The following is a 24,740-nucleotide window of genomic DNA, read 5'->3' on the forward strand; positions in this document are numbered from 1 at the left end:
GGGGCGGGCCGGGGCCGGCGGGCGGGCCGAGGCGAGCGGAGCGCGCCGCACGCCGCCCAGCGCGAACATGGCAGCGGGGGAACCGCAGGCGAAGAAGCTGAAGCTGGAGCAGAAGCAGCTGAGGTAACGGGCGGCAGGGCGGCAGGGACGGGCTCCGCTGCACGGAGAAGCCGCGGCGGGTGCCGGAGGGTCGCCGGTGCCGCCCCGGGGGAAGGACGAGACACGCGTGGCCGCGCAAAGCCGCTCCGGGGGGATGGCGGGGGCGCCGGGCAGAGCTCGGCCGGGCGGGGCGCGGGGCGGCGGCGGCTCCGGCGGGACCGCGCTCCCCTCCCGCCGGCGCCGGGCGCACGTGGAGGCGGCCGCCGGGGCCGTCCCGTCCCGCCGCGCTGCCTCTGCTCTGCAGCCGCCCGCCTAGCGCCGCCGGGCCCCGGCGGGTCCGCCGCGCTCCGCCCTTCGCGCTGCACCGTGCGGCGGGAGGCGCCGGGGACCGCGCGTTGCCGCGGGTCCGGGCACGGGTCGGAGCTCTGGCTGGGGCTGCGCCTGCCTGTGCCGAAACGCCGCTCGCGTTGTCACCTCGTGCTCTCCGCCTGTGGAAACGTCTTCCGAAAGCGGCGATTAATACCCTTGAGGGGGTCGCTCAGCCCCCGTTGAGTTGCCTCGTTAACACGTGCCTTTTCTTCAAGGACGGGTGCATGTGCTAAACTTGTGTGGCCGCTGTATAAAACGGAATCCCATCTGAGTGATGGCCTGCACAGAAAGAAGTCGTTTATTTTGACATGTCACGGCAGAAAACGATAAGGTTTCTCAGTGCAGGAAGCACGGTCAGAACGAGCACGGAGAGAGCTACAGTAGAGCTTTCACTGCTGTGGCTTCGGGTTTGTTTTCTCGGGATTATTCAGATATGACTATAATTTTACGACAGCTGAGCTCCTTCCAAGTGTTTAGTATATGAAGAGGATTAGTGACGTTAAGGCTTGAAAGTTCCAAAATTACCTTGGTGATAGCTAATGACTTGCTCAAATATAGCACAAAAGAAAGGTTCTGTAGCACTGAGGTGGGAACAGTCCCTTTTCCTACCGATGGCTTCACCGAAAGAGCTAATCCCATTCAGTTTGTCAAAGCCAGGGTCCTCGCTCCTTTGGCAGCTGAGTGACTTTTCATATCTAATAATAGTTGACAAGCTCAATTGCAGACAGTGGAAAAGGGAAAAATGTAACGGAGCTCTGAGAGCAAATAAAAGGCAGGCAGCAGTGGAAGGCTGTAATTAACAAGCAACAGTTATTTCCATGGGCGCTAAAGCAAAGTGAGGCAAGAAACTGACGATGGTGGGGCTTCTGTTTATAAACCTTGTCAGGAGAAACTGCATTTTACCCACTGCGAGCCTGAAAGTGACGAATCAAAGAACGTTATTGGAATACTGAGTTAAAAAGGTAAGGGCTGTTTGCTACGGAACAAAAGGCCACGGTGACACGTTGCAGTAGCAACCAGTGATGGTAATGCTGTTGGAAGGTGTGACTGATGTGAGGGACATTGTTAGCACCTGTGTGCTCTAATTCTGTTCCACTTAAACCAGACTGTTTCGTAAGAGGAGAAATGTTGTAACTGCCTGGCGATTCGATAAAGTTCATGTGTGCTGTGGGCCACAGGTTGGGCTCGTGAAGCAAACGAGGAGGTGGGGCTGGATTTGGCAGGCCTTGGCACCCTTAGAAGGTAGGGGCAGGAAGGCGTTTGGCTGAGGGCTGCTGTGAGACTTTGTCCTGTGTTAAAAATCGGGATGGAAAGCCCCAGAATGATTGAGGTTCCTTGAGTCTGTTGTGTTTGTAACGAGGTTCAGTTGTTGCTGCAAGGGAGAATGGGGAACAGTTCGCCTAAAAGTGAGACAATGAGTGAAAAATCACCTGGAGATTTTGGGAGGTGGTAACCTCGTGTTTGCTATACTGAGAATCAGACAAGAATTCCTTGCTCTCGATGGCTAATTCTGAGTCTCTCCAGGCTCTTTGGAAGACCATGTCTGATGGACTCAACAAGGATGGTCTTGCAGCTTGATTATTCTCCCACATAATACAAGCCTGAATCTTCCCTGTGGCTGCCACAGAAACTATTTTAGTGTAAAAAATTACATAAGGAAATATAAGCCATACCTTGTCAACAGCAACAGTCGTTTCCTTTCCCTCTGTTTTTTCCTTTTCATCCTTTTCCCTCTCAAAGTGGCATCGGGGTGGTGCCATGGAGACATAATTTTTTCAGTCGTTTTCGATCCTTTCAGGCAAAGGAAAGCAAACGTTGTCTCTCTCACGAGGCAGGCAAATCCGACCGGGTTCAGCTAAAGTTGCTTGAAAGCAATATAGGACGGGCGGCTTTTGCCACCCAGCGAGCAGAACACAAAGCCTGAGAAGCAAGCTGGCATTCCCAGCTCAGCACCGAGTTGTGCTGACGTTCAACTGCCGGGCGGCAGGTTTTGCATTGTCTTCATTGACGGGTGCAAATCCCCCGCTAAAAGCGGCGGGTTTTAGGCAAGGCCGTTAATGCGTGCTGCCTTGTGTCAGGCTTCTGACTGCATCTCTGCTGCGTGACAGGGAGCAGCATTGTGTGTGGCAACCGTGCTGTTTGAACAGAAAGCAGGCTTGCAAAACTGCAAACGCCTCGTCTCCGAGCGGTAGCTGGAAACATCATGAGGCGTTACTTTAGAGGAGAATTACCAAGGATTTGTGTCCTTTTATGTTTGGTTTCGTTTTATTTGGGAAGCCTGTGAAATGTGGAGCCGGACTTGTGTTAACAGGCTGGTGCAGTCACAAAAGGATTTGGATGTTCTCTGTGGAAATGTTAGAGCTTGTGTGTGTGTGTGTGTGTGCCTTGACAGAAATACACAAGCACACAGAGGCAAAAAATGAACCAACTAGTGAAATCCTCTGCTGTGAAGTCCCCTCTGCAGCATGATGGCCTTCTGGCCCTTCTGCAGCTGCTGTATTGATTGAATAGCCATGACGTGGCTGGCTGTTTGGACAAATCAAGTTTATCTACGTGAAGACAATGTAAGCATTGAATTTGACAAATACTTTCTACTAAAAGTACAAAGTGCAGTATTCCTCTTCTTCCATTGCTGTTAGACATCTCTCCCTTTTCAGAATAAATTATCCAACACTCTGTGGGTAATTGTTATCAAAAGCAGTCCTTTGTCATTACTGCTCTGCTAGATTTAGACAGCTCGATACTGATGGCTGTAAAAAATGCTGCTGATGTCATGCAGTTTTAATTTTCTTAATAAGATGGCTTTAAACGTAGCTTATTCCTTCATCAGCCTTCTACAACCTGCATTGTACTTACACTATCTTTAAGAAAGCTTTCAGTTAGGATTCAGCAGATCGTTTTTCTTTAGCCTTAATTATCTCTGGCGCTCCTTTTTCTTCTTTTTAACATTTCCCCTCACTCCCCATCTGTATCCGTTTCAGCTTCTGCCTTCTTGGCTTACGATTTTCTCACTTTCCAGTTTCTCAGGTCTGCAAATATGGGTAACTTTTTCCACGTCAATACTCTTAATGGCCTCTTAGTACACAAGATCTGAAACTCAAGCGCCTTGCCGTGTTTGCTCCCAGAAGAATAAAAGCAATAGACTTTTCTTGGGCTGGATAATTAGACTCCTATAAAAAGCAGGCAAACAAATACTTTGGGAGACACTAGGAAGAGGTTTTACCGTTTTTGCTTTATTTAGGACTTAACAGCAGTAACCTTTCCTTCAAAGCTGTGTTGACAGAAACATATCCAAAGCCAGAACGACTTTGCAGCACGGAAAATACCTCGCTCTTACAGTTCAGGCGCCTGTTTCCGTTGGTCACATACGTAGCTCTCAAATTACTGTTTAGATTGACACGTGTCTTCACCTGGCTTTTGATGTAATCCCGTGGGGTTTCTCACAGCCTGTGTCATGTTTCCATGATTTTGTGTTCTTGCCTTGGAGAAGCTCGTTATGGTGCTTTCATCTTTTTAATTAAAGCAGTTGCCTGTTTTACGGGGAAGGAGCGTGTAACCCGAGGAAAGAGGAGGTCATGGGAAGGCTCTCTGTGCTCTGGATCACGAGTGTGGCCGATGTTTCCCTCTTGTGTTACCGATGTTACCTGGCTGGGAGAGTCATGCAGCTGAACAACAAGAGTTTAGGCATGATAGTTTTTGCTGAGATGCTGCAAAAGCGTACACGTCTGACTTGGTGTGCTGCCTTCCTGAAGACAACGCCACTAGTCTTGGCCTAGAGCTGCTGGCTTGCCTGATTACCTGTGGGAGGGGAGCCAGTGCAAATGCACCCGTTTCATCATGAATCTTCAAGCTCCTGTGAATTTTTCTGAGGTTTGCAAGTTCCTTCTTTTTCAGCTGATGAAACAGCTTGTGTAGAATGACTCATCTAATCGAATCTTTTAATATTACTTAGACGAGATGCCCGGAAAGGAGAAGCGAGTGAACGTACAAGTAGTTGAAAGCGGCGTCAGCGCAGTAGCGTGCAACGCGCTTGCTGCACAACAAGACCTTGGCTTGCTTTGTGGTTGCTGAGGTACATTTCATCTGGAAACGTCTGAAGCGAAACTCTGTGATTCAAGGCTGTGATATTGAACGGGAGTAGTTAGTTACACAGGCACGGCACACAAGTATATCATAAAGGCGGTTTCAGAAGCGGGGAACGGGCTGCTATCTGAAGGTCGTTAATTAGTATTGGCTGGCAATGTACTGGAAAAGCTTATCTTCTCCAGAAAAGTAAATTGAACTTGCAGATATAACATGAACACTGTTTTCTCAGGGCTGTTCATTCTTTATTTACACAAGTTGCTTCTTGAATAATTTCAATTCACATACTAACCTTACTTGTATCACGAATATCAAAGTGTTTCTCCTGTGAAGGAGCAAAGTCTTTGGGTATTACTCAGTGAAGGGAAAGGGATTTTTTCCATTCTGAACTGTAATAATTTCTGTAGTGACTGTTCGACCACAGTCAAAGCTGTTCCACGCTCAAAGGATGTGGTAACGTGAAGCTGCTTGCTGGTTTTGTGCTACTTGGGGATTTCATTCACCGTGAAAGATTTCTGTGGGTGGTTTTTTCCCCTTACCTTGTACACTCAGTGGTGCAAAGCAGCTGGAGCTATCTCAAGAGTGAGGCGATTTGACTGGAAAAAAAGTATAGCTGTCTACAGTATGATAGGTTATAGACCCCCCTTTGCTTTTCCACCAGTATGGTCTGTGAAGTTGTGTTAAAACGAACGGGATCGTACCGTGGAATGTTAAAGCAAAAACTAAAAATGTCTTTAATACTTCCTGCAAGAGAAAGATACATCTTATGCTGCAAAATAGGAAGTTCTCTCTGTAGAGAAGTTGTCAAAACAACCACTGTTCTAGCAGAAAAGAGATGCAAGCTCTGCAGAGTGCTGGTGCTGAAAGAGATTCTGTGGACTTCGTGCCTGCTGCTCCCGTTTGATGATGTCTGCTGAGGCTATTATGTAAAAGAACATCTTTCTGTCTTGCAAAGACACGAGAGTGGGCAGCTTTTCCAAGATTACCCTTCAGTTTGCATTTTGAAGAAGCTGAGTGAAATCTGAAGCTCACTGGAGAACTCTTTGTTTATGTGTTAGAAAGGGGATGATTTATTGCAAGTGTTTGCGGTGTGAAACATACCACATCGGTCCAAGCCCAAGGCCCAGGCTGCCTGTATCTTGGGTAGGCGAGTTACAAATGTGTAAAACACGTGGTTTCATGGATTACTTCAATAAAGTGCCAGTTTTAAAGCTCTCACGTGCTTACCTGTTGTTATATCAGGGGTGCAGTTGATTTTTAACTCCTATCGTGCTTGAAAGGAACCATTTCAGTGAAATCGCCTGAGGAATAATGGTCCCTCGTATGTAGAGGAACAGTCATGTACAGTAACAGCAGCAGTCAAGAGAAGTTGTGGCTTTGGAGAGAAAGTGTCAGGTATTACATGTTTTTAGATACAAAGGCTGTGAATTCCATATCTCCCTCGGGGATTTCTGAAGCCAAAACACCCACGAAGGCACAGGTCAGTTTATGAAGTGCTACTGACAGATGCTGTTGAGGTGTCATACACCCTATTTTATGCCAGGCTGTTTACTCTTTTAGCAAAACACCCCTTTGATCCCATCTTACCAAACTGGTGAAGAAGTGAGAGACATTTGCTGGTACCTCATTTGGGCTCTGTGGCTCAATATCCACAATGCAGTTGCATGTTACAAATTACTACACCCAGAGGTCATCTCAGTGTGTTCTGTTTTACACATTTTTGTGTGCTTATTGAAGCCAGGCAGTTATTGATGAGGGACTCTACAAGTTTGTTGCAAAGCAGAGGTTGGTCTATTAGGCGCTGAAATTGTTACACTAGAAATAATCAATTGTTTGATGTGGATCAGAAACAGCCATTATTTATCCAAATAGGGTGTTTATACGTTATTAGAGTTCCAAATGCTCCCTCGGGATTTGGAGACCAGTTGCACCAGTAAGGGAGATGGATACATCACCCACTCCAATTAGCTTGACTGTTCCACACCCCTGCCACACTTTAATAGCGAGGATTATGCAGGTGGTGATTAGTTTTGGAGTGTCCAGTGGAGAGAACCCAGGAAATTTGTCCTACATCAGGTATTGAACTTAAATATTCCTGTTAGGTTTGTGTGACGCTGAGCTCCAGGACACTGAGCTCCTTGAGCATCATGAACATCTCGACTTTTTGCATCGTCTCTTCCGAGACACAAACGTCAGAAACGGTTCAAGAGTTTGGCTTTCATTTTTTTTCCTGAGTACAATATTCCCATTTGGAATGGATGGAAGGGAAGGGAAACCAAGGCTAATAACCACATGATTAGGAAGCTGTTAAATATTTAATTAGAGGTGACACGGCGGTGCTTGACAGAACAACATGGGATTCGCTTTTTTTTTGGCAAAAACAACCTCTTCTGACATCAGTTTTGTGACTCAGTGTTTCTGGTGCTGGTAAGTTAACAAAATAAGCGCCAAGCCTGCACGGGGTAGCAATAACTTTGACAGCCAAATGAAGAGCGAGAACAGGAACCTGGGCTTATGGGTGCTTTTCTAAGAGGGCAGTTCTGCTGGCACGGTCAGGCGGGCAAGAAACGTGTTAGGTGATGATGGGCTGCCCTTGCTTTGTTTCCCCACAGCAAACGCTGGCAAATAGCTTATCCCGCGGGTCTCCGCTGGCAGGTTGGATAGGTGAATGATGCCCGGTAGCCGTGTACCGCAGGTGGCCGCCAGGCGCTCCGGCACGTCCCGTGTGGGACGGAGGGGCGCGCCCGGCCAGCCCTGACGCGGGGCAGTCTGCGGGCGCCGGCGGCGGCAGCGGGGGGCTGCGTGAAGGTCTGACCCGCACACAAGGAACGAGCGTGGGAATGCGCTGTTGTGCCGGGGGAGGCGGCGGGCGCCGCGGCTCCGTGACAGCTGAGGGACGGCGCTGCCGGGGGCTCCGCTGGCCATCTTTAATGCGGGCGCGACCGCTCCAACCCCGCACCTCTGCGCTACCTCCGTTACACGCTGTTTTTTGTCTGTTTCCTCGTGAAACGCCCACCGGCGCCCGCCGCTGGCAGCCGGGGCCGCGGGAGGAGGGAGAGGAGGGGAGCAGGAGGCGCGGGAGGCGCCCTTAGCAAAGATGGCGGCCGCGGGGCGCCGGGCGAGCGGCGCCGCTCGGTACCGTGAGCGCCCGGGCAGGGGCGCGGGGCCGGGGGCCGGCAGCGCGGGCCGGCGGCCGCCGCCTCCCCGGGCTGCTCGCGGCCCGCCGCCGCCGCCGAGGGCCCCGGCCCGCCCCCGGCCCCGCGCAGCCAATGGCGGCCCGAGCGGCGCGGCGGGGCGGGGCGGCCGCGGCGGGGGGCTCGGCCGAGCGGTGGCCGCGGCTCAGTCGCAGCCGGGCGGAGCGCTCGCTGGGTTCGGCTGCCGGCGGGCGCTGGGCGGACGGGCGGCGCGGCTGCCGGGCGCGGAGCCATGCCCACCCTCAGGTAACGCCGAGCCCCTCGCGGCTCCCGCGGCGCAGCCCGGCGCCCCGGGGGAAAGGGCGGCGAGCGCTGCTGCGCGTGGGGCGGGGGCGCCCGGCGCGGTAACGCCGCCGAAGCTCGGCTCTCTCTCGCCTTCCACCATCCGCACCCGTGTGGTCAGGGTGCGGGGCGGCGCGGCGTCGTCCTCTCCTTTTCCCCCGCCGCCGCGAGGTGTGTTTTGCGGCCGGCCGCCCGCGCCCCGGGGGCTCGGAGGGCTCCAGGTGGGCGCTCGGCGGCCTCGGCGACCCCCGCCCGCGGTCTGGGGGGCTCGGTGCCGCTCCCCAGCGGCTCTGCCGCCGCCGCCGCCCGCCCCTGCCCGGCGAGAGCTCCGAGCGGAGATGCGCGGCGGACCGGGCGCCCGGAGGTGAGCGGCGGGGCGGCGGCCGGGGCATCGCCGGCAGGTTTCGTGCGGCGTCGGTCTTGCGGCGGTGCCGCTGTCCAAGGGAGCGCGGGCGGGGGTCCCTCGCACCTCAGAGCATCGCTGCAGCCTGCCGTTACTGAAGCCTCGTTTTACTAGAATGCTCAGTCATGAGAAGCGAAGGGGGCTCTTAGCCCTTCGGAACGGAGATGGTGTCAGCTTAAATGAAAGCAAATATTGCGACCAGTTTTGCTTCCCGAAACACTTCATCTCAAGGATGAGGTGGTACGGTGAACTGTTAACCTTCATCGCGTGGTTATTTTGATCAATCCTTCAGTTGCCAAAGAAATGCCTAAAATTGCAGAGTCCAAGTTCAATGATCATTGCAGGCAGCTCTCCCGTCTGCTCTCCCCACCCTCAAAACTCGGTGTATCAGGTTTCACGCTGATTCGGAGCGAGGAGTACAGCCGGCCCCGCTTTGAAATGGCAGTAGTGTTTCACTAATAGTGCCTGTGGAGGTAGCGCGGCTGCCGAAGGAGCTCACTAGGCGTGGAACAGGTTTTCTTTTTCCTGCGGCAGCCTCGCTGACATAAGGCCAAGGCTTCTAGGCTTGGCTTCTAAGTTGCAACCTGTGAAAGTTTCATAATGAATGAAGCCTTCACTGAGGATGCTCCTCTGAGGCAGTATGTGAATATGTAACTCTTTACCCAAATGCTGCCTTTGCTTCAGACCTAGGTAAGGAAAGCATGTGAGCAGTCCGGTGGGCTACTGGTATGTTTAAGGTCTGTTTGTTCAAGTGATTTGCTGACCAGTGATGAAAGGGAAATTGCATGAGCTCTGGAATCGTGGAATAACAGTTCTGAGATACGTGTAGTGTCAGATAAGCTGTGGTTAACAGTAATCTCTCATCTTATTAAGTTGCATAGGTAGGTGGGATGAGAGAGGATGTTCTTAGTTGAGAGGTTCTATCTGTTCAGATGCTATGACTCTAATACTGTTACTGTTTTGTTTTCACTACATGTGTGAGAGTTGTTAAATTCCAGCCTTGTGTTCCACGGGATTTAACTGTGTTCCTTTGCGACTGAAATGGATGTGCTGATAACACAAGCCTTGTCTGGCCTTGCCCTTAAGGAAGGGCATAATAAAGCCTAGAGAGATACTGACGTTTTGGATCTTATGAAACCATGTCTAATATTTGTAAATGGAAGAGCAGACGTGCAATAGTCTGTCATGCAGTTGGGACACCCAGATGTTGCAATCATGTTTTCTTAAGGCATCCTGATTGAAAAATGTCTTGGCATAAGCATTTAGTATTAAATGTACCTTACAGCAGTGTGAGGCTGCGACGGAGCAAGGAAAAAAGGGGAGTTTTTCAGCTTGGCTTCCTTTACCGTTATTTAGTATGATGTAGATGAGATTTTTTTGCAGTAATCAACAAGAAAAAGAGAGGAATATTTTACAAGAAATAATGGGAGATCTTTTTGTTTTGTTTTGTTTTTTAACCAAGATGTGCCAGATTCCAAAGGCTCAAAATATGCCTCTGTCTCTGTGCCAGTAACTAATAATATGCTTTCAGTGATATTTTGATGTTGCTCTTCCGCTGAAGTGCACAGCAGCACGGGCTGATAACAGTATTGTGTGATACTTGGATGCAGTACTGCTCCTGTTCAGCAGCCAATTTGAAACAGGGCTGTAGCTTTAAAAGTGCCCCTGACAGCAGAGCGTTAGTAACGTGTAACCATGATCTTGGCCACAGCTTTCCAGATGATTCAATTAGGGTTTATTTTGTTGACATCTTAAAAAACGACTGAAGGGTGGCTCAGTACTGATGTGCTGTTTTGTTTGGTTGGGGTTTTTGCTTTGTTTTCATTCAGTCTGGTTTCATTTCCTTGCTTTCACACCTTGTGGCAAAAGTAGCGTGCGAAACGGTGTCTGTGTGTGAAAAATCAATCAACTCGGCAATCTGCAGACAAAATGCCATAATTAGCAGGTGAAGATTTATTTATATGTGATGAATGATGTTGCTGTAACTTATTATTGCAACTCTGGACAGAGTCCAGGGGATGGCTACCAAGATGATGAGGAGACTGGGACATCTCTCAAGAGGAAAGACTCAGAGACCTGGGGTTATTTAGCCTGGAGAAGAGAAGAAGGAGGGGGAACCTTCTCAGTTCTGATAAATACCTCAAGGGCAAGTGTCAAGAGGATGTGGCCAGTCTCTGTTCTGTATTGTCCAGTGATAGGACAATGGTTAATGGACTGCAACACAGAAAGTTTCACTTGACGCAGAAAGTTCTACTTGAATGTGAGGAGAAACTCCTTTGGTGCTGAGGTGATGGAGCCCTGGCCCAGGCTGCCCAGGGAGGGTGTGGAGGGTCCTTCTCAGGACATTTCTAAACCCACCTGGACATATTCCTATGCCCCCGAGTGAGGGGAACCTGCTCTAGCAGGTGGTTGGGCTGGATGAGCTCCAAAGGTCCCTTCCCACCTCCACTGTTCTGGGATTCTGTAACTTTCTCTTCATCCTGTCCAAAGTTAAATGACAAAAGTAGTTTGTTGTCGAGAGTTTAGAATGCAAGTGCAGCGTACCTCCAGCTTTCTGTGAAGTTGCTGTAGCTTTGCCTGCTAGATGGACAGTGTGTTTCTGTGTCCAAACAAGTTTTAGATTTGTTTGAACATCTTATTCTTACAGTTTAAAAAGTGTATATGCTGTTCCTATATATGTGTGCAGTCTGTGTGTACACGCACATGTAATATACCGAGTCTAGTCAATTACACATGCCCTTAGTTTGTGCAGGTGCAGGAGCTGTCCTTTCTTCAGGAGCTCTGCCAAATATTGTTTTGCAATAGGTTAGTTGAGTTAAGCAAGCACATCCTTCCCAGATGGTGAGATACCAGCGCTTGTGTACAAGAGAAGGGACTGGAGAGTGTTGAGGATGCTGTGGAGTGCATAAAGTATTTGTGTCTGTTGCAGAGGTGCATTTCCTAAATAACCTGTGTATTGGGAAATCTCACGTTTCAGGAAACTATTGCTGCTTCCTTGCTCTTTTTTTTTTTATGTGTAAAATAATCTGTGACATTTTAATCACTACAGGAGTCCAGCGTGACTGGGCAATGAATATACGGCCAATGAGGTTCACGTGTAGCACTTAAAGTGTTGCACTTAATGAGAAGGTAACAGTTTAGCATCGCAGTTTCTTGCTCCAGAGATTTATACATGCAGCTTTTGCCAGGATCTCAGCTATTATGTTTCATTTGATGCTTTTACAGCATGTTGCTTTACAGAGTAGATGTGATTTTACTTTCACAGAGGAGCAAACTGTCACCAGGTAACTGCCTCATGGTGCCACAAGAAGTGCAATAGTGTTACCAGTGCAGGTGCTTTGCAGCCCCTCAAGAAGGGAAATGTGATTTGCACTGCCCTGAAATACAGTAAATGTTGGGTTAATCAGGTAGAAGGATTTACCCAGCCCAATCTTTCACAGGAGGAACACTGGACTTTCCAGCTAGTGGTTCACAACGCCTTGATTAGAAAATGCTGATCACAGTGATGATCTTAAATGAGCTTAAACTTGTTTAACTTTTAAAATGTATGACTTGGAAAGATATCAGTTAGGATGTTGTTATTCTGCCTGGGAAGGTGTCAGTCAGGGAATGACACAGTTACAGTCTCCAGTTCAAATGCAGTGTATGGATTTTCCTCCTTTGTGTGAATGGAATGTTAATATCTATTTTTAAGCATGGAAGTTGTGGTACCTTGGGATTTACTAATTCAAACATCTAGCAGAAACAAGCAGAGATAGATGTTAATGGAAAACACAAGGCTAGCTATTAATGTATGTTAGCTCATGTCTTTAGAGCGTTTGCAAAAATTAGTTGAGCGCTGTAACCTGCATTCCTCTCCAGCACAGAAATCAAACAAAACTCAAGGATCATGTGTTTGAAAAGCTGTCCAGTTCTGCTCTCTTGCATTTGCTTTTGACAAACAGCTGCTGAATGTGGGAAGAGTTTGCCCAGAAGTTTCAGGGGAATGTTTCTGAACGTAACACTTGCTGGTCTAGTGATAGATACCTTGCCTTTTAAAACTTCCCATCCCAGCTGGCACCCTACCACACGGCCTCTGGGGCACTGGAATGGGGATGATTGTGAAACACTGTGGGAGAAAGAAGGCTTGGGGATGGAACAGGACTGTGTGTGATGTGAAGAGCTGCCTGCATTGAGTAGCACTGAAAGGGCTAGTTCCTGCTGCTGCCGTATTAGGAGTTTGAATGCGCTTTCTTGTCTTGATAGAGCTTCTGTGGATGCTAAACCAGTACAAAGTTGCTGTCCTGCTGCTGGTGTTGACCAGTATGTTCTGCAGCCTAGAGCTTGCTAAATGTTTGGTAGCTTGTATTTTGTTTCTGTGTTGAACAAGGTGACTTCTCCATAGGCAGTGGCCTCAGCATGTCAGCTGTGTTTCAGAGAGTGTTTGAAGTTCAGCTGCTGTTTTCTGGCATACCAAGTGCTGATACTTGCCTTACACAGAAGTTATCCATGAGGTGTGTGGGTTTTTTTCTTAAGTGTAGGTCTAGAGTTATTGATATGTAGAATGTGACAGAGTGTGAGAGTCAGCTAAACATCGAGCACAGGATGATAACAGTTTGGGACAAGTCTGTGTTCAGCTCTTTCAGAGTTCTGACTTGTTCATTTGTTGTCCTTCGGTGCTCCTGATGCAATGCCCAGTTTTCACAGTTGAAAAAATGTCCTCTCTCAGGGCTCCAGCTGCAATGATCTTTATCCTTACATCCTCTTAATTGTCATATATCTCTCCCTCTTTTCTTCTAGCTAGATTTTAAGTAATGGTTATGCTGTTTAGAAGAGTCAGTACTTCCTTTTACAGTGACTAAAGTATTTAGTGAGTCTTGGAGATTTTGACTAAGCAGCTGTTACCTGTCTCAGGATTGAGCCAGATTTCTGACTCTATCTCCACAAAGCAGTGTCTTCTACATTTCATTTACAGTGAAATGGGCTGTGAAGGCCTGTCCTTAAAGCTACAGCAAAAAAAAGAGGGATACTTAAATCCTGCTTTGCTGTATCTCAGTATCAAGGTTATTAATCATGTCTTCCACTTGTTCATTTCTGGACTTCAGAGTTCAGCACTCAATGGAGGCTAATGTGGCATTGTAAAGAGGAAGAAGTTTGATTGTGTTCTTTTGGCAAGTAGCTCCAAATCTGACAAATATTTGTCAGCTGAGGGCTTTTCATAGCACTTGTAAAAGGAAGTAAGTGAATAAATATCCAACCTCTGTTGGCCACGAGCCGTTGTTCCGTATCATACCCTTTCTGCTTGGTTTGCATTTCTTTTTTCTTATCCTGCTGAGTAGAAGTTAATGAAATCTATCATTTAGTCTTGCTTGAAATGGGCCAGGACAATAGGAAACTCACTCTCTGAGATTCAGCTGGCACTGTTATGCCAACTGCAGATAGGTTTTGGATCCGACCGCAGTCCCACAGTAGTACTTGCTGGGAGATGAAGAAACAGGGAACGTGTTTTCTCTGGCAATACTTGGTGGAGACACGATGAAGAGGGAGGTGGATCTGGTGGCCACACTGAAACTACCTCCTGTGGCTGGAGCAAGGGCTTGCCTTGCCAGTTGGAGGCAGCAGGTGTTGGCTTAGCGAGGAACGTGGTGGGTTTGGATGTGGTTTTAGGCAGCCTTGGAGAGCAGCTGCATTCACTTCCACTTGACACCAGGCCACCTATCTAATCCTTTGGTATTACTGCATTATCACCCAAGTGCAGGCTATTTGGGATAGCAGAGCACATGCTTCCTGAATGAACCTTAAAAAGGTGAAGCCATCTCTTTAAGCTGTGCACAGCGTCTCTGCCTTGGTTTTACGTGGCAGGAGTCACGGTAATGGATTTCCAGTTGCTGTAGAAGTACACGCATCCTTATCAGCAGGTGACTGTGCTTTGACATGGCTCACAGTGCAGAATCCTTAGTCTCTCGATTTCTGTCTATTAAAACAGACTGTAATTGTTAATTATTGGTCAGTAGCAGAGTAAACCCAGCAACTGAGTCTGTTCAGTGAAATTGCTATAACCTGGTGTGATGCTCCCCCTGTCTGAAGTGTGGTACTGCAGTCTGAGTGCAGTCCTTTAAAACTACAGAATGCAGGAGGCAGCTCTTTTTATCTGAGTGAATGAGTGACAGCTTAACAGAATACATACCTCTGTATGTTCTTGACTGCTTGCAGTCTGTATATTGATCAAAGAAGATTATTGTAGGAGGATACTGCACTGAAGTTGGGCTCTCTGCATGCCAGGTCTCCATGTGCCTAACATGCTGGGCGAAATGTGTATCTCTTTTGTTCCTGAGCTGTATTCAAGAGAAACTTTTCTCTCTAATAAAAAAAATGTAAACAGTAAACTAATGCTAAGCTAACTTGAAATAATTGGTTCTCTTGCAGTGAAAATGTCCTGTTTGGAATGGGAAATCCTCTGCTTGACATCTGTGCAGTTGTAGACAAGGACTTCCTCGACAAGTAAGTCTTGATTTCTTTTTTTATGTCAGTTTTGTTTGCAGAATGATGCCCCTAAGTAAATGAGAGATTACCCCACTTGTGTCATGCCAAGTTTGGGCTGATTTCTGTGAGCTTCTGGCCTTATGCTGAAAGAAGCCAACGTTGTCTCTATCATTTGATTGTTCTGGGCGTATGAAAGACGTCAGTGTTTCGTGTGTGTTGGGTATTTATTGTTTTCTATCATTTGCTTATTCCAGTCTCTTCATGTTGTCTTTGCTAGCCTTTAATTGGAAATAAGCATCAATGTAAGATGTAGATAGCTCTTGTATTAATATTTCTGTTCTACTTTTGATGCACTGTTACAGTGCTCTGGTTTTGTTCTTCAGTGATGACTGGGGGCCAATAAGCCATTTCTGTCACACACCATGAAAGGCTGTGCAAGTGAACCTTCTTTTTTTAAATATTCCAATTTATCAGTCAAGAACAGGACAGTCACGTGGTCTCTTATCTTGCTTGAGCCTTGTTGTTAGGCTAACATCCATATAACCATATCACTGAATTGCTGTTTGTGTACTGCTGTTGGCATTAAGCTTGCTTGTTCCCTGATCCTCTTAGAGATCTGTCTTCCCAAGAGGTGTAAAACACAGTTGCTCTTTCACATCCTTCCAGTGGCTGTTCTCACTTTGTCTCTCTTGTTTGCAAGTGATCAGTGAGTTTGGTTTCATCTTGCAGGGTGCTCACAATACTTTGTTTAATTTCTAAACTGTTAATTTCTTTCTGTCCTTGTTCTTTCACTTATTAAGGGGAACCCTGAATCAAGAATGAATTTCACACAACCAAGTGAACAACAGGTGCAGTGTTACATTTGTGAGCATCTGCTGTCAGCCACAAGTCTTTTGTTCTGAAGCTTTTAATAATGGAGAGCAATAGTTTGTTTTGCAGAGGGTTTTTTATCACTCTCAGGGTGTGTATAAGTGAGAGCCTGGGTATTATAAACTGGAGGCAAAAGACAAGAATGTAAGAGTGTGCCAGTCTGTAAAACATCAGGAACTCTGAACACTCAGGACTTCTGGAAAAGTAAATTACTCTGCTGCCATTCTCTGCCTTATTTTTCTACTGAAATATTTTGAAAGCAAGTCTCTGAACATAAGTAATGCCCCAAACCCAACAATATCCCCTAAATAATCCTTTTGAGGTGCTGCCATAAAAGAGGTGGTGGGATCTATATTGCATCAGCCAAGTCCTGCAAGAGTGCATTGTGCTTTTCACTGGACCTCATGTGCTTTCCACAATTGAATTTAACTATTAGAAGTCTTATACACTCTAATTTGAGTTCAGTCAGACAAGTGAAATTGCATCCAGGAGCAGCATATGCTCTGTAAGTACTTAACTGCCAAAGTGGTAAGGAGTCCTCCAACAACAGTTTCACAGGGGACCTGCTGATAGTGTGACCTGTTGTTTTTGGTCTCCTTTTAATGTGCATTAACTGCATAACCTATCAGTATCTACTTTATAACAAATCCAAAGTGTTCATTGTTCACAGTGATTTTTCTTTTCCTGGGAGATAGGTACTTGTTCAAAGAGCAGCTTTTTATGGGTGGGAAGGGAAAAAGATTGATGCTTTGTGGGTGAATTGCTAACTATAGCAACACTAATCAGTGAAAGTAACTTTGCTATCAGGTACTTCTTAAAGCTTTTGTTCTACTCTGTCTATCTGTGAGATGAAACAGAAACAATTCTTTTACCTACCAAATCTGTAACAGGCATTTAGAATAACTCAATCTATACTGCATATATTACACTGTCATGAAATGGCCAAGAAGTTCTGATTAACATGGCAATGCTGTTTAAAGACTCCATAGAAACTCAGTACTGCTGACTCCTGTAAATACTCCAGTGTGTTAAGGTTAGGAGATGGCATCTGTTTCATTACTCTCCTTGGAGGACTCTGTTTTGCAAATGTTTAGTTTTTGACATTCATCTAACTATGGTTAGTTTCTTGGCTGTAAAGATCTGGTCATTATTGTCACCTCAGATGCATGTCCAGGTTCTGTGTGCTCACAGGATGGACAGATCTTCTCTGACCATTGCCCAGCATTTGGGTCTGTGACTGTGTGAACTGAGGAGGTGGAGAGAATCATTACTCACCAATCCATGTTGACAGACTTACACTAGTCATGGAGGTTAGGTGGACCTGCTGTAGCAGAGGGGAGGTTGGACTTGGTGATCTCTAGAGATCTCTTGCAACTCCTGGCATTCTGGGAATTCCCTAAATAGTGGGAAGGGGAGAGGGGGAAAATGTGATTGCCAGTACCTGTGTAAGCATGCTCTTAAAAAGAATTGGAATATAGGGGAAGTTGCATGTCTTGTTTTTCACTTTAAGGTGCCTTATTTCACTGTATTTTCTGGGCTCTTGACCAGAGCCATGATCTCATAAAATGAGGTATGTTTACTAGACTGGATGCCAAATGTTTGTCATCTCCAGGCTGATTATTTGATCACCATCGTTGTCCAGGGTTGCAAGTTGCTGTTTGATTACTGATTGGTTGTCAAAGCAGATGAGTACTTTTCTCCCTGTGTGGGTGTTGTGGTTTTGGGTTTTCTCGGTTTGTTTTTTATCCTTAACGTCAGGGTCTATGGCAATCTCTGCACAAGTTCACTGAAGGTGCTTAGTGAAAGTGTAGTTGTTAATACCTTTCATGCTCCCTGCCTCCTCTGTGACCTTTGTAAATGCAAACTATTTGTAAGCCAAGAAATGGCTTCATATTCTGTCTATTGAGAAAACACTTTTGAGGAAATGGGAGAGAAAGAGTGAGTGGGGTCTTCAAAGTGTGTTTGTGTTTTGGAGTGATGGTTACTGTATGAAAAGAGACTGTCATCACACTGGAGGAAGAAATGCTGCCATTTTGATGTGTGATTTCATAAGTATGGGTAGGGATCTCCTGCAGCATTGAAAAGGGTTGGGTCATTACTGGAGAGGCAAAGATGCTTGGTAACTTTCCTCACAGCAGAGTACTGTTGGAGGGTGAAGAAACAGTTAAGCACAAACTTCACTAATAGAGCAATGTTGACATCTGGTAAATTCAACTTCCCTCTTTGAGGCTGTTTAGTGCTTGCTGTGATGGAAGTGAAGAAGATATACATATTTGATCTTTTTTTTCCACTCTTGAGGGAATTTGGGTTGTAACTTAGGAGAAAATCTGAGAAGCAGCTGAAATGAGAAACATCTGCTTACTTGTATTAAATTTAGATTGGCCTGTATGGCTGTGGCTTTAGCCAGAACTGTTCTGTTTAGCCAACATTGTTCAGTTTGTTACCTTAGTTGGTATGTGACAGAAGCCTTTGTGACTTCCCACAGCAAAAACATAAATAAGTCAAAACATCACTCATGCAGTTCTCTCCCATGAGGTGGCTGAGGGTCTAAGCAGCTTTTACACAGTCAGAAGGGGGTTTTTTAGTTCACAAAACTCAGGTTTCAGCAGTCTTAGGGCCTCAATGCAAAACAAGTTCTTCCCCAAAAACACCTAACAGGGTGAGCTTGAAGACTGAGAAAGACAAGTGGAGATTCTGTACTAGGAGGTCGTGGGATCAAAGGATACAGAAGCTGCAGACATGGACTCTGCTCCCCGATTGGAGGGGAAAAACCCTCCAAACTTACAGCTCTCAGTTTCACTATTGGATTTATTTTCTCTGTGGGCTTCATCAACCCTCTGGGACAGGTCAATGGGTTTTGTGTTGCTTTGTGTTACCAGCCTGTATGGGGCTGAATGTATGGCAAGCACTTACATGGCAATGTAATAAGTTAAAACCTTGTCCCTGAGAATGTGTGTCTGTCTATTTCTTGAGAAGGTGGCTTGCTCTGATGTTCCATTGTTTCAATAATCTTCATGAAAGATTGCTGCTGCTTCAGTTATCTGTCCCATCAGCTCATTTGGCAGAGGAGCTGAACAGCTGAGGGTTTTATCATGACTCTGTGGTTTTGAGTTATATCTGTAGAAGTCAATTCAGCTTATCGCAGGGTCTGAACGTGGAACACTGTTGAAACAGTGGAGCCAAATTGCATCATCTGACTGCTGTTCATTGTAACAATTTCAGTGTTTGCTTGGAAAAACTTAAGGTGATGATGACTGGCTGAAAAATGTCCTCTCAGGACTAAGGTGCGTGTAAATTCGCTAGCATTCCTGACAACAGAACTAGAGCTTTCTGCAAGGCTGATAGTTTCACCTAGTGCATTTGGTGAAATGTGCAGTGAAAGGTTTCCATTAAGCTCCATTTGCAAAAGGCTGCTTGAAAAAAATCTACCTATGGAGAGTTTTGAGAGAGTTTTGCATGAGGAGCTGTGTTGCTGTCAGAGTATCCTGAGCTGGGCAATGGTTGCAGGACAGGGTTATCCTTGAGAGGAATATTCAGTGAAAAGACCCTCGATGAAGATGTCTTTAATGGCAAAATCTGTGTTTCTCATTAGAGAACTGCAGTTGATCCAAAACTGGGTGGTAGAACTTTCTCTTTGGAAGCGGTGCTTGCTGTTTGTACTGAGAAACTTTTACTCTCTTGATTGCACAAGCTCAAGATGGATGTTCAGGATACAGAAGGCAAAAGTTGTGGTTCATATGCTGGCTGTGGTTGCAGCTGTTCTTTTTAATTACAGGGCAATAAGGTTTGATTTGAATACTGCTTTCCATCCCCATCCCACTCTCCAAACCAACATTTCCAACAGCATAGGAAGGGCTGGAGTTGTTTTCCTAGTTACTGTAGCAGTGTATTGGAACAGTTTGGTCACTGATGGAGAGTAGAACAATCCAGTCAAAAATGAACAATTATTGGTCACCTTCTGGGTCTTTTTTCTCTTGAAATTGATTTGTTGTCTCTCAGAAAGACAGCATTTGATGATAGCATGTTACAAGTGCTTGGAATGCCTTCAGCTTTTCAGAGACCTCAGTTTTGAAGACATTTGATGTTGAAGTAAATGCCCCTTGCTGTTGGTTTGGCTTTGCTCCGTTCAAGTTAGGCAACTTGCAATCTCAATAGCTTTTCTTTCTAATTCCCTTGTACCAAGGTGGGAGGGATCCTGTCCTGCCTTTTGAAACTAAATACTGATTTTGAACCTTTCTTTTTAGCAACTTTCTATTCCTGAACAATGCACAAATACCATGTCAGTGTAACTGTGAACTTAGGAGGTGCTTCTGCCACTGTTGATCCCTGACATTACGCTTGTGCTCTGTATCATATAACCGTGTCCAGGCCTGCTATGGGCTTTGCCTTTTCTTGTCCTGTTCCTTCCCAGAGTGTAGGAGCTGTGGTGTGAGCTGTAGCCACAGGGAGAGGGTGGAGGCAGCCTGTCTTCCTCTTAATTACTGGTGTTCTTGTTTTCCCTTAGTCAAGGTCTGGAGAAGGATAAAACAGCTGCTTGTGTGCTGTTTTACTGTAGAACTATGAATACTCCAAGTTACTGGAGACCAAGTCTGTGTTGTATACTTCAGGATGTCCTGAAGCCTGCAGTTCCCTAATAAGTTCAGATTAAATACAGAGCTGGAGACAAAGATCTTTCATTTCACAAGCAGTCGATTCCTGTCTTTAATGGGATAATAGAAGGTCTCGGTGAAAGTGGCGTGTGTTCTGTTTTCAGCAATTACTGTGAAATCCAATTAGGAGTTCATCAGTCACTGCTGCAGATGTCTGCCTGTGCTGTGCATCCTGCTATGCCATTAGATTCTTATTTTGAACCTCTGCCAAACTCTAAAAAGCAATGCTAAAGTCTTAAGGACAAGTGAAAAATGGCACTGGGAAAAGCTCAGTGACTTTACAAGCTGCATGGAGTATTTTTAACAGCTAGCAGTTGTGCTAGATACATGGCTAGGGTGTATGAGTGAAGGCAAGCTCTAGAGTCTTTATCAAGAGATTGCACCATTAAAATACCAAATCATTGTAGTTACTGGAGTAATTCCTAGCTTTTTAATGTTGTGCAAGCACCAACTGCAAATTCCTGCTTTAGACAAGGCTGTCTGAGGTGCAAAAGAAGGACATGGCAAGTCCTACTTGACTTGGTTGCAAAAGTAGGATATGGCAAGTTTTATATGTGAGTTGGGGTAAAAAGTTACTAAAAGAAGCCTGGCAACTTTACAGAACAGGAGGATACTGAATTTCAAATGTCTGCTGACTCACAACATGAGAAATGCTTGGGACACCTTTTTCTGCAACCAGCCCTGGGACAGAGCTGTTTCTCAGCCAAAGTGGGAAGCTCTCCTGGGCCTTCCACGGCAGGAACTGTATGAATACCTCAGTTCCTTTTTCCTCTGGCAGATCCTGGGGTGTCTGGGCTTGATGCTGGAGCTCCCACTGTGGGTGAAGGGTTAAGATAAAAAACTGACTATGGCTAGAGGGAGAAGAGAGAAACAGTTCTTCCCAGAAGCACTAATTGTTTCTTCTGCTATGACTTGCTCCTCCAGTGGAAGCAGAGCAGCTTTGTTTGCAACAGTGTGATGTTACTGCCTTTATTAGCTTCTCCCAAGTACTAACCTGTATCTTGCTGCAGAAGTGGAGCCTATTTAACTTCATTGTGCCACCTAAAACACGTTGTTGCTTTACAAATCTGCCTTCCCCTTAGAAGACAAGACGAAGGATTTGTTTTCAAACATGAAGAAGCTGAGTAGCTGGCAGTGCTATTCAGATATGGCATACAGAGAGCCTTTATTTAGAAGAAATCATTGAAATCTATAAATCTAGGCAGCAGAATCCCAGGGTCACATTCCACAAGCAGGCTACTGCACATCCACCAAGTGATATTTGGTTACGATTCCTTTCTCCAGGCAGAGACAATAGCAAATAATAGTGGATAACAAGAAGGAGAACAGGAACTCTTCAGTTTGTTGCTGTTTGGACCACAAATATGTTACTTTTGTTGGGGTTTTTCTGTAAGTTTTTATACAAATGAAACTTCAAGTTGATTGTGTTTATAATCAAAATGAATCGAACCACAATGTTTTTCTAGTTGGAGGAAATTGGTATGTCAATGTTACATTGTGACTTCAGAACAGAAACAGTGGCTGGTGTCACTAAAGAAAGGGTTTAAATATTGAACTGGGAAAGGAGCGATGTTAAAAGGCTGTGTGAAAGACTTCAGTTTACAAGCAGAACTATCTGCAGTTCTGCAGAAATTGAGTTAATACTTTATTTCTTGGTGAAATTACTCAAGGTCAGCCAAGTGTGTCTTTAGCAGTGTAATGAGTAAAGATTTCAGAGTACCAACTAAAACCATGTGGAGGGTGTGTACAGCTTCTCAAAAAATACTTACAGTCAGCTATTGCAAGAATTAACACTGATAACCCAGTTTTCTTTAGCTGTGTACTGGAAGTGTTGAGATGTCTTAGATTTTTACCTCACAAAACTGTTGGACAGGGCCACTGCTGTATTCTTAAATCCAGAATGATAGGGCTGACCCTGTTAAATGATCACAGTTTTCCACAGGCTGGTGATTAATAGGCTTTGAACTTTCCTGGCTTTCTTAATCCCTTTTAATCATTTAAACCTATTATTGTTTTGACTTCAATTTCAAAAGCCTGTTAAATCTGTCTTAGGATATTAATTGCTGATTAAAGTCCTGGTTTCCAACCATGTTATCAGTGGGAAGTCTATCTCACTGCACTGTGCAATGTAGAAAGAACTATTTAGGAAAATATTGATCAAGGGGGAAGAAAAGAAAGCCAAAATAAAACACAAAATGCCAGGAAAACTATACCTAGTAAAATTTATATTTCAGTTAGTGATCATATCTGTGCAAGAACCTGAGGAAACAAAATGCTTCTCATTTGTGACATAGAAAAAAGAAATACAGTTGTATTGGAATCACAGAATGATGGGGGTGGGAAGAAGCCTGCACAGCTCATCCAACCCAACCCCCTGCTACAGCAGGTTCCCCTCGCTCAGGGGGCACAGGAATGTGTCCAGGTGGGTTTGGAAACCTCCTGAGAAGGAGCCTCCACAGCCCTCCCTGGGCAGCCTGGGCCAGGGCTCCCTCCCCTCAGCACCAAAGGAGCTTCTCCTGTGTTCCAGCCTGTGCCCATTACTCCTTGTACTGGCACTGGCCGCCACAGAACAAAGACTGGCCCCATCCTCTTGATAGCTGCCCTTTAGGGAATGATCAGCAGTTTTTATTCCCCCCTCAGCCTTCTCCAGGCTGAACAGCCCTGGTTCCTGCAGCCTTTCCTCCTCACAGAGATGCTCCAGTTCCCTGATTGTCTCGGTAGCCCTGCACTGGCCTCTCTCCAGCAGTTCCCTGGCCCTCTTGACCTGGGAAGCTGGACACAGGACTCCAGATGAGGCCTCATCAAGGCAGAGGAGATGGGGAGGAGAACCTCCCTCAACCTGGTGCCCACACTCTCCATCATGCCCTCTGTTAACTACAGGTTGCATCAGTGCCAATTGCACTTAGTTCTAGATCACTCTTAAGCATATGTCATAGTGTTGGATCCAGGGCTGGTCCACGCTGAAGGCAGGCTGAGGTGTGTTTTCTCTCACAGCCCTGATACTTTTCATCAGCTGTCACTGAAACCAGAAATTAATGCAGAAAAGGTCCCTGTTCTGCTGTCAATTTGAGGCTGAGTAAAATGTGGAAAGGTAGGGAGGATGAGCTGCCTTGTGATGAACACGGAGGGAGGCTAAAGGAGGGGGGAATGTGGAGTGTGGTGCCCTTGAGATGATGAGGCTGAGAGACTATAGCAAAGCAACAACGTAATGGACGAGGAAAATGCAAACACAAATGAATTAACCTGGCAGAATGAAACCAGTGCAAGTCAGGCAAGAGAGACTTTCAGGACCTGGAACAAAGCCCTTCACTGTTTGGTGTGGGTTTTTATAAGGAGAGGGAAAAGAAGATGTGTTGGATATGTGGACGAGGGTGTATGTACGTGCCAGACAAAACTGCAGTTTTGGTTTAGCTGGTTGCATCTGGTCCGTGATGAATCCACACATAAGATGGGGTTTGGGTTGTGGGATTTGTTTTGTTTTCATCTGGATTTAGAAAATACACAGCCTTTATAATCTGATTAGCAAGCTTCAAGTAAGGATCCAAACAAATACAAATCATGGGACCTACGTTTCATGGTTGTGTACATGAAGAAGATTCCTGGGCTAATCAGAAGAGCAAGGCTGTGTTAGACTTCTCTGACGTTTGTAAGCAACTGTGGCCTTGCTGGAAATGCAGAAATGTTGGCATGCTTTAAGTAGTATTTTACCACTGTAGGGAAAAAAACCACCCACCCCATTTATTTATTGTCTTCTGATCTCTGTATAGCTGAAGTCAGAAGAGATGGAGTTAGCAGTTATGGCAGCATTACTCATTCCATCCCATAAATTGCAGATGGAAGCTGAGAAACAGGCTGACCTTCTGTACCCATCCCCCATAAATCTGATGTGTTGGGAATATTTTGGGAGCTTCTGTTGGGCTTGCTGTGTGCATTGGTCTGTAAATGCTTACGAGGACGCACTGTTGGAGCAGGTTCACACATGGCTGTTTCTGACCCGAAAGATCTTGGGGGATATGTTAATTGCATTCGGTAGAAAGCAGTCTGGAAAAGGCCATGTGAGCACCCATGTCCCACAGGATGGCTGTCCTACTTTTTACAAGATTAATAATTGAGAAAAACCACCAGACAAAGGAGTGCATTTCTTTTTATAGAACAGTGAAAGTAGCCTTAACCTCACTTGAAAGCCGAAGCCGTGCAATCGCTGAGTCATGCTTATGGGAAGGTCTTTAGATGAATCTGAAGCACCAGAAGACTATACTGAAGTCCTTAAGGTTTCTGAGCAGCTTGGTTGAAAATTTATGAGGAAATACTTCTGCAGATCTCTTGTCT

The 24,740-nt window shown here is 46.0% G+C and overlaps 1 protein-coding gene across 5 annotated transcripts in view; it reads left to right on the forward strand.

The window, feature by feature from the left end:
- The first annotated feature begins 5 nt into the window (after nucleotides 1–5).
- ADK (adenosine kinase) overlaps nucleotides 6–24,740 on the forward strand; it is a 253,036-nt gene continuing 228,301 nt past the window's right edge. The window contains exons 1-2 of one of the 5 annotated variants that reach the window (XM_062001445.1): nucleotides 6–123; nucleotides 14,836–14,910. In XM_062001445.1, the coding sequence (XP_061857429.1) occupies nucleotides 68–123; nucleotides 14,836–14,910 (131 nt within the window). In that variant the 5' untranslated portion in view covers nucleotides 6–67. The other 4 variants (XM_062001448.1, XM_062001447.1, XM_062001446.1 and 1 more) reach the window with 4 other exon arrangements.

The sequence above is a fragment of the Colius striatus genome, chromosome 8 (genome assembly GCF_028858725.1).
Source record: "Colius striatus isolate bColStr4 chromosome 8, bColStr4.1.hap1, whole genome shotgun sequence".
NCBI classification, from domain to species: Eukaryota; Metazoa; Chordata; class Aves; order Coliiformes; family Coliidae; genus Colius; species Colius striatus.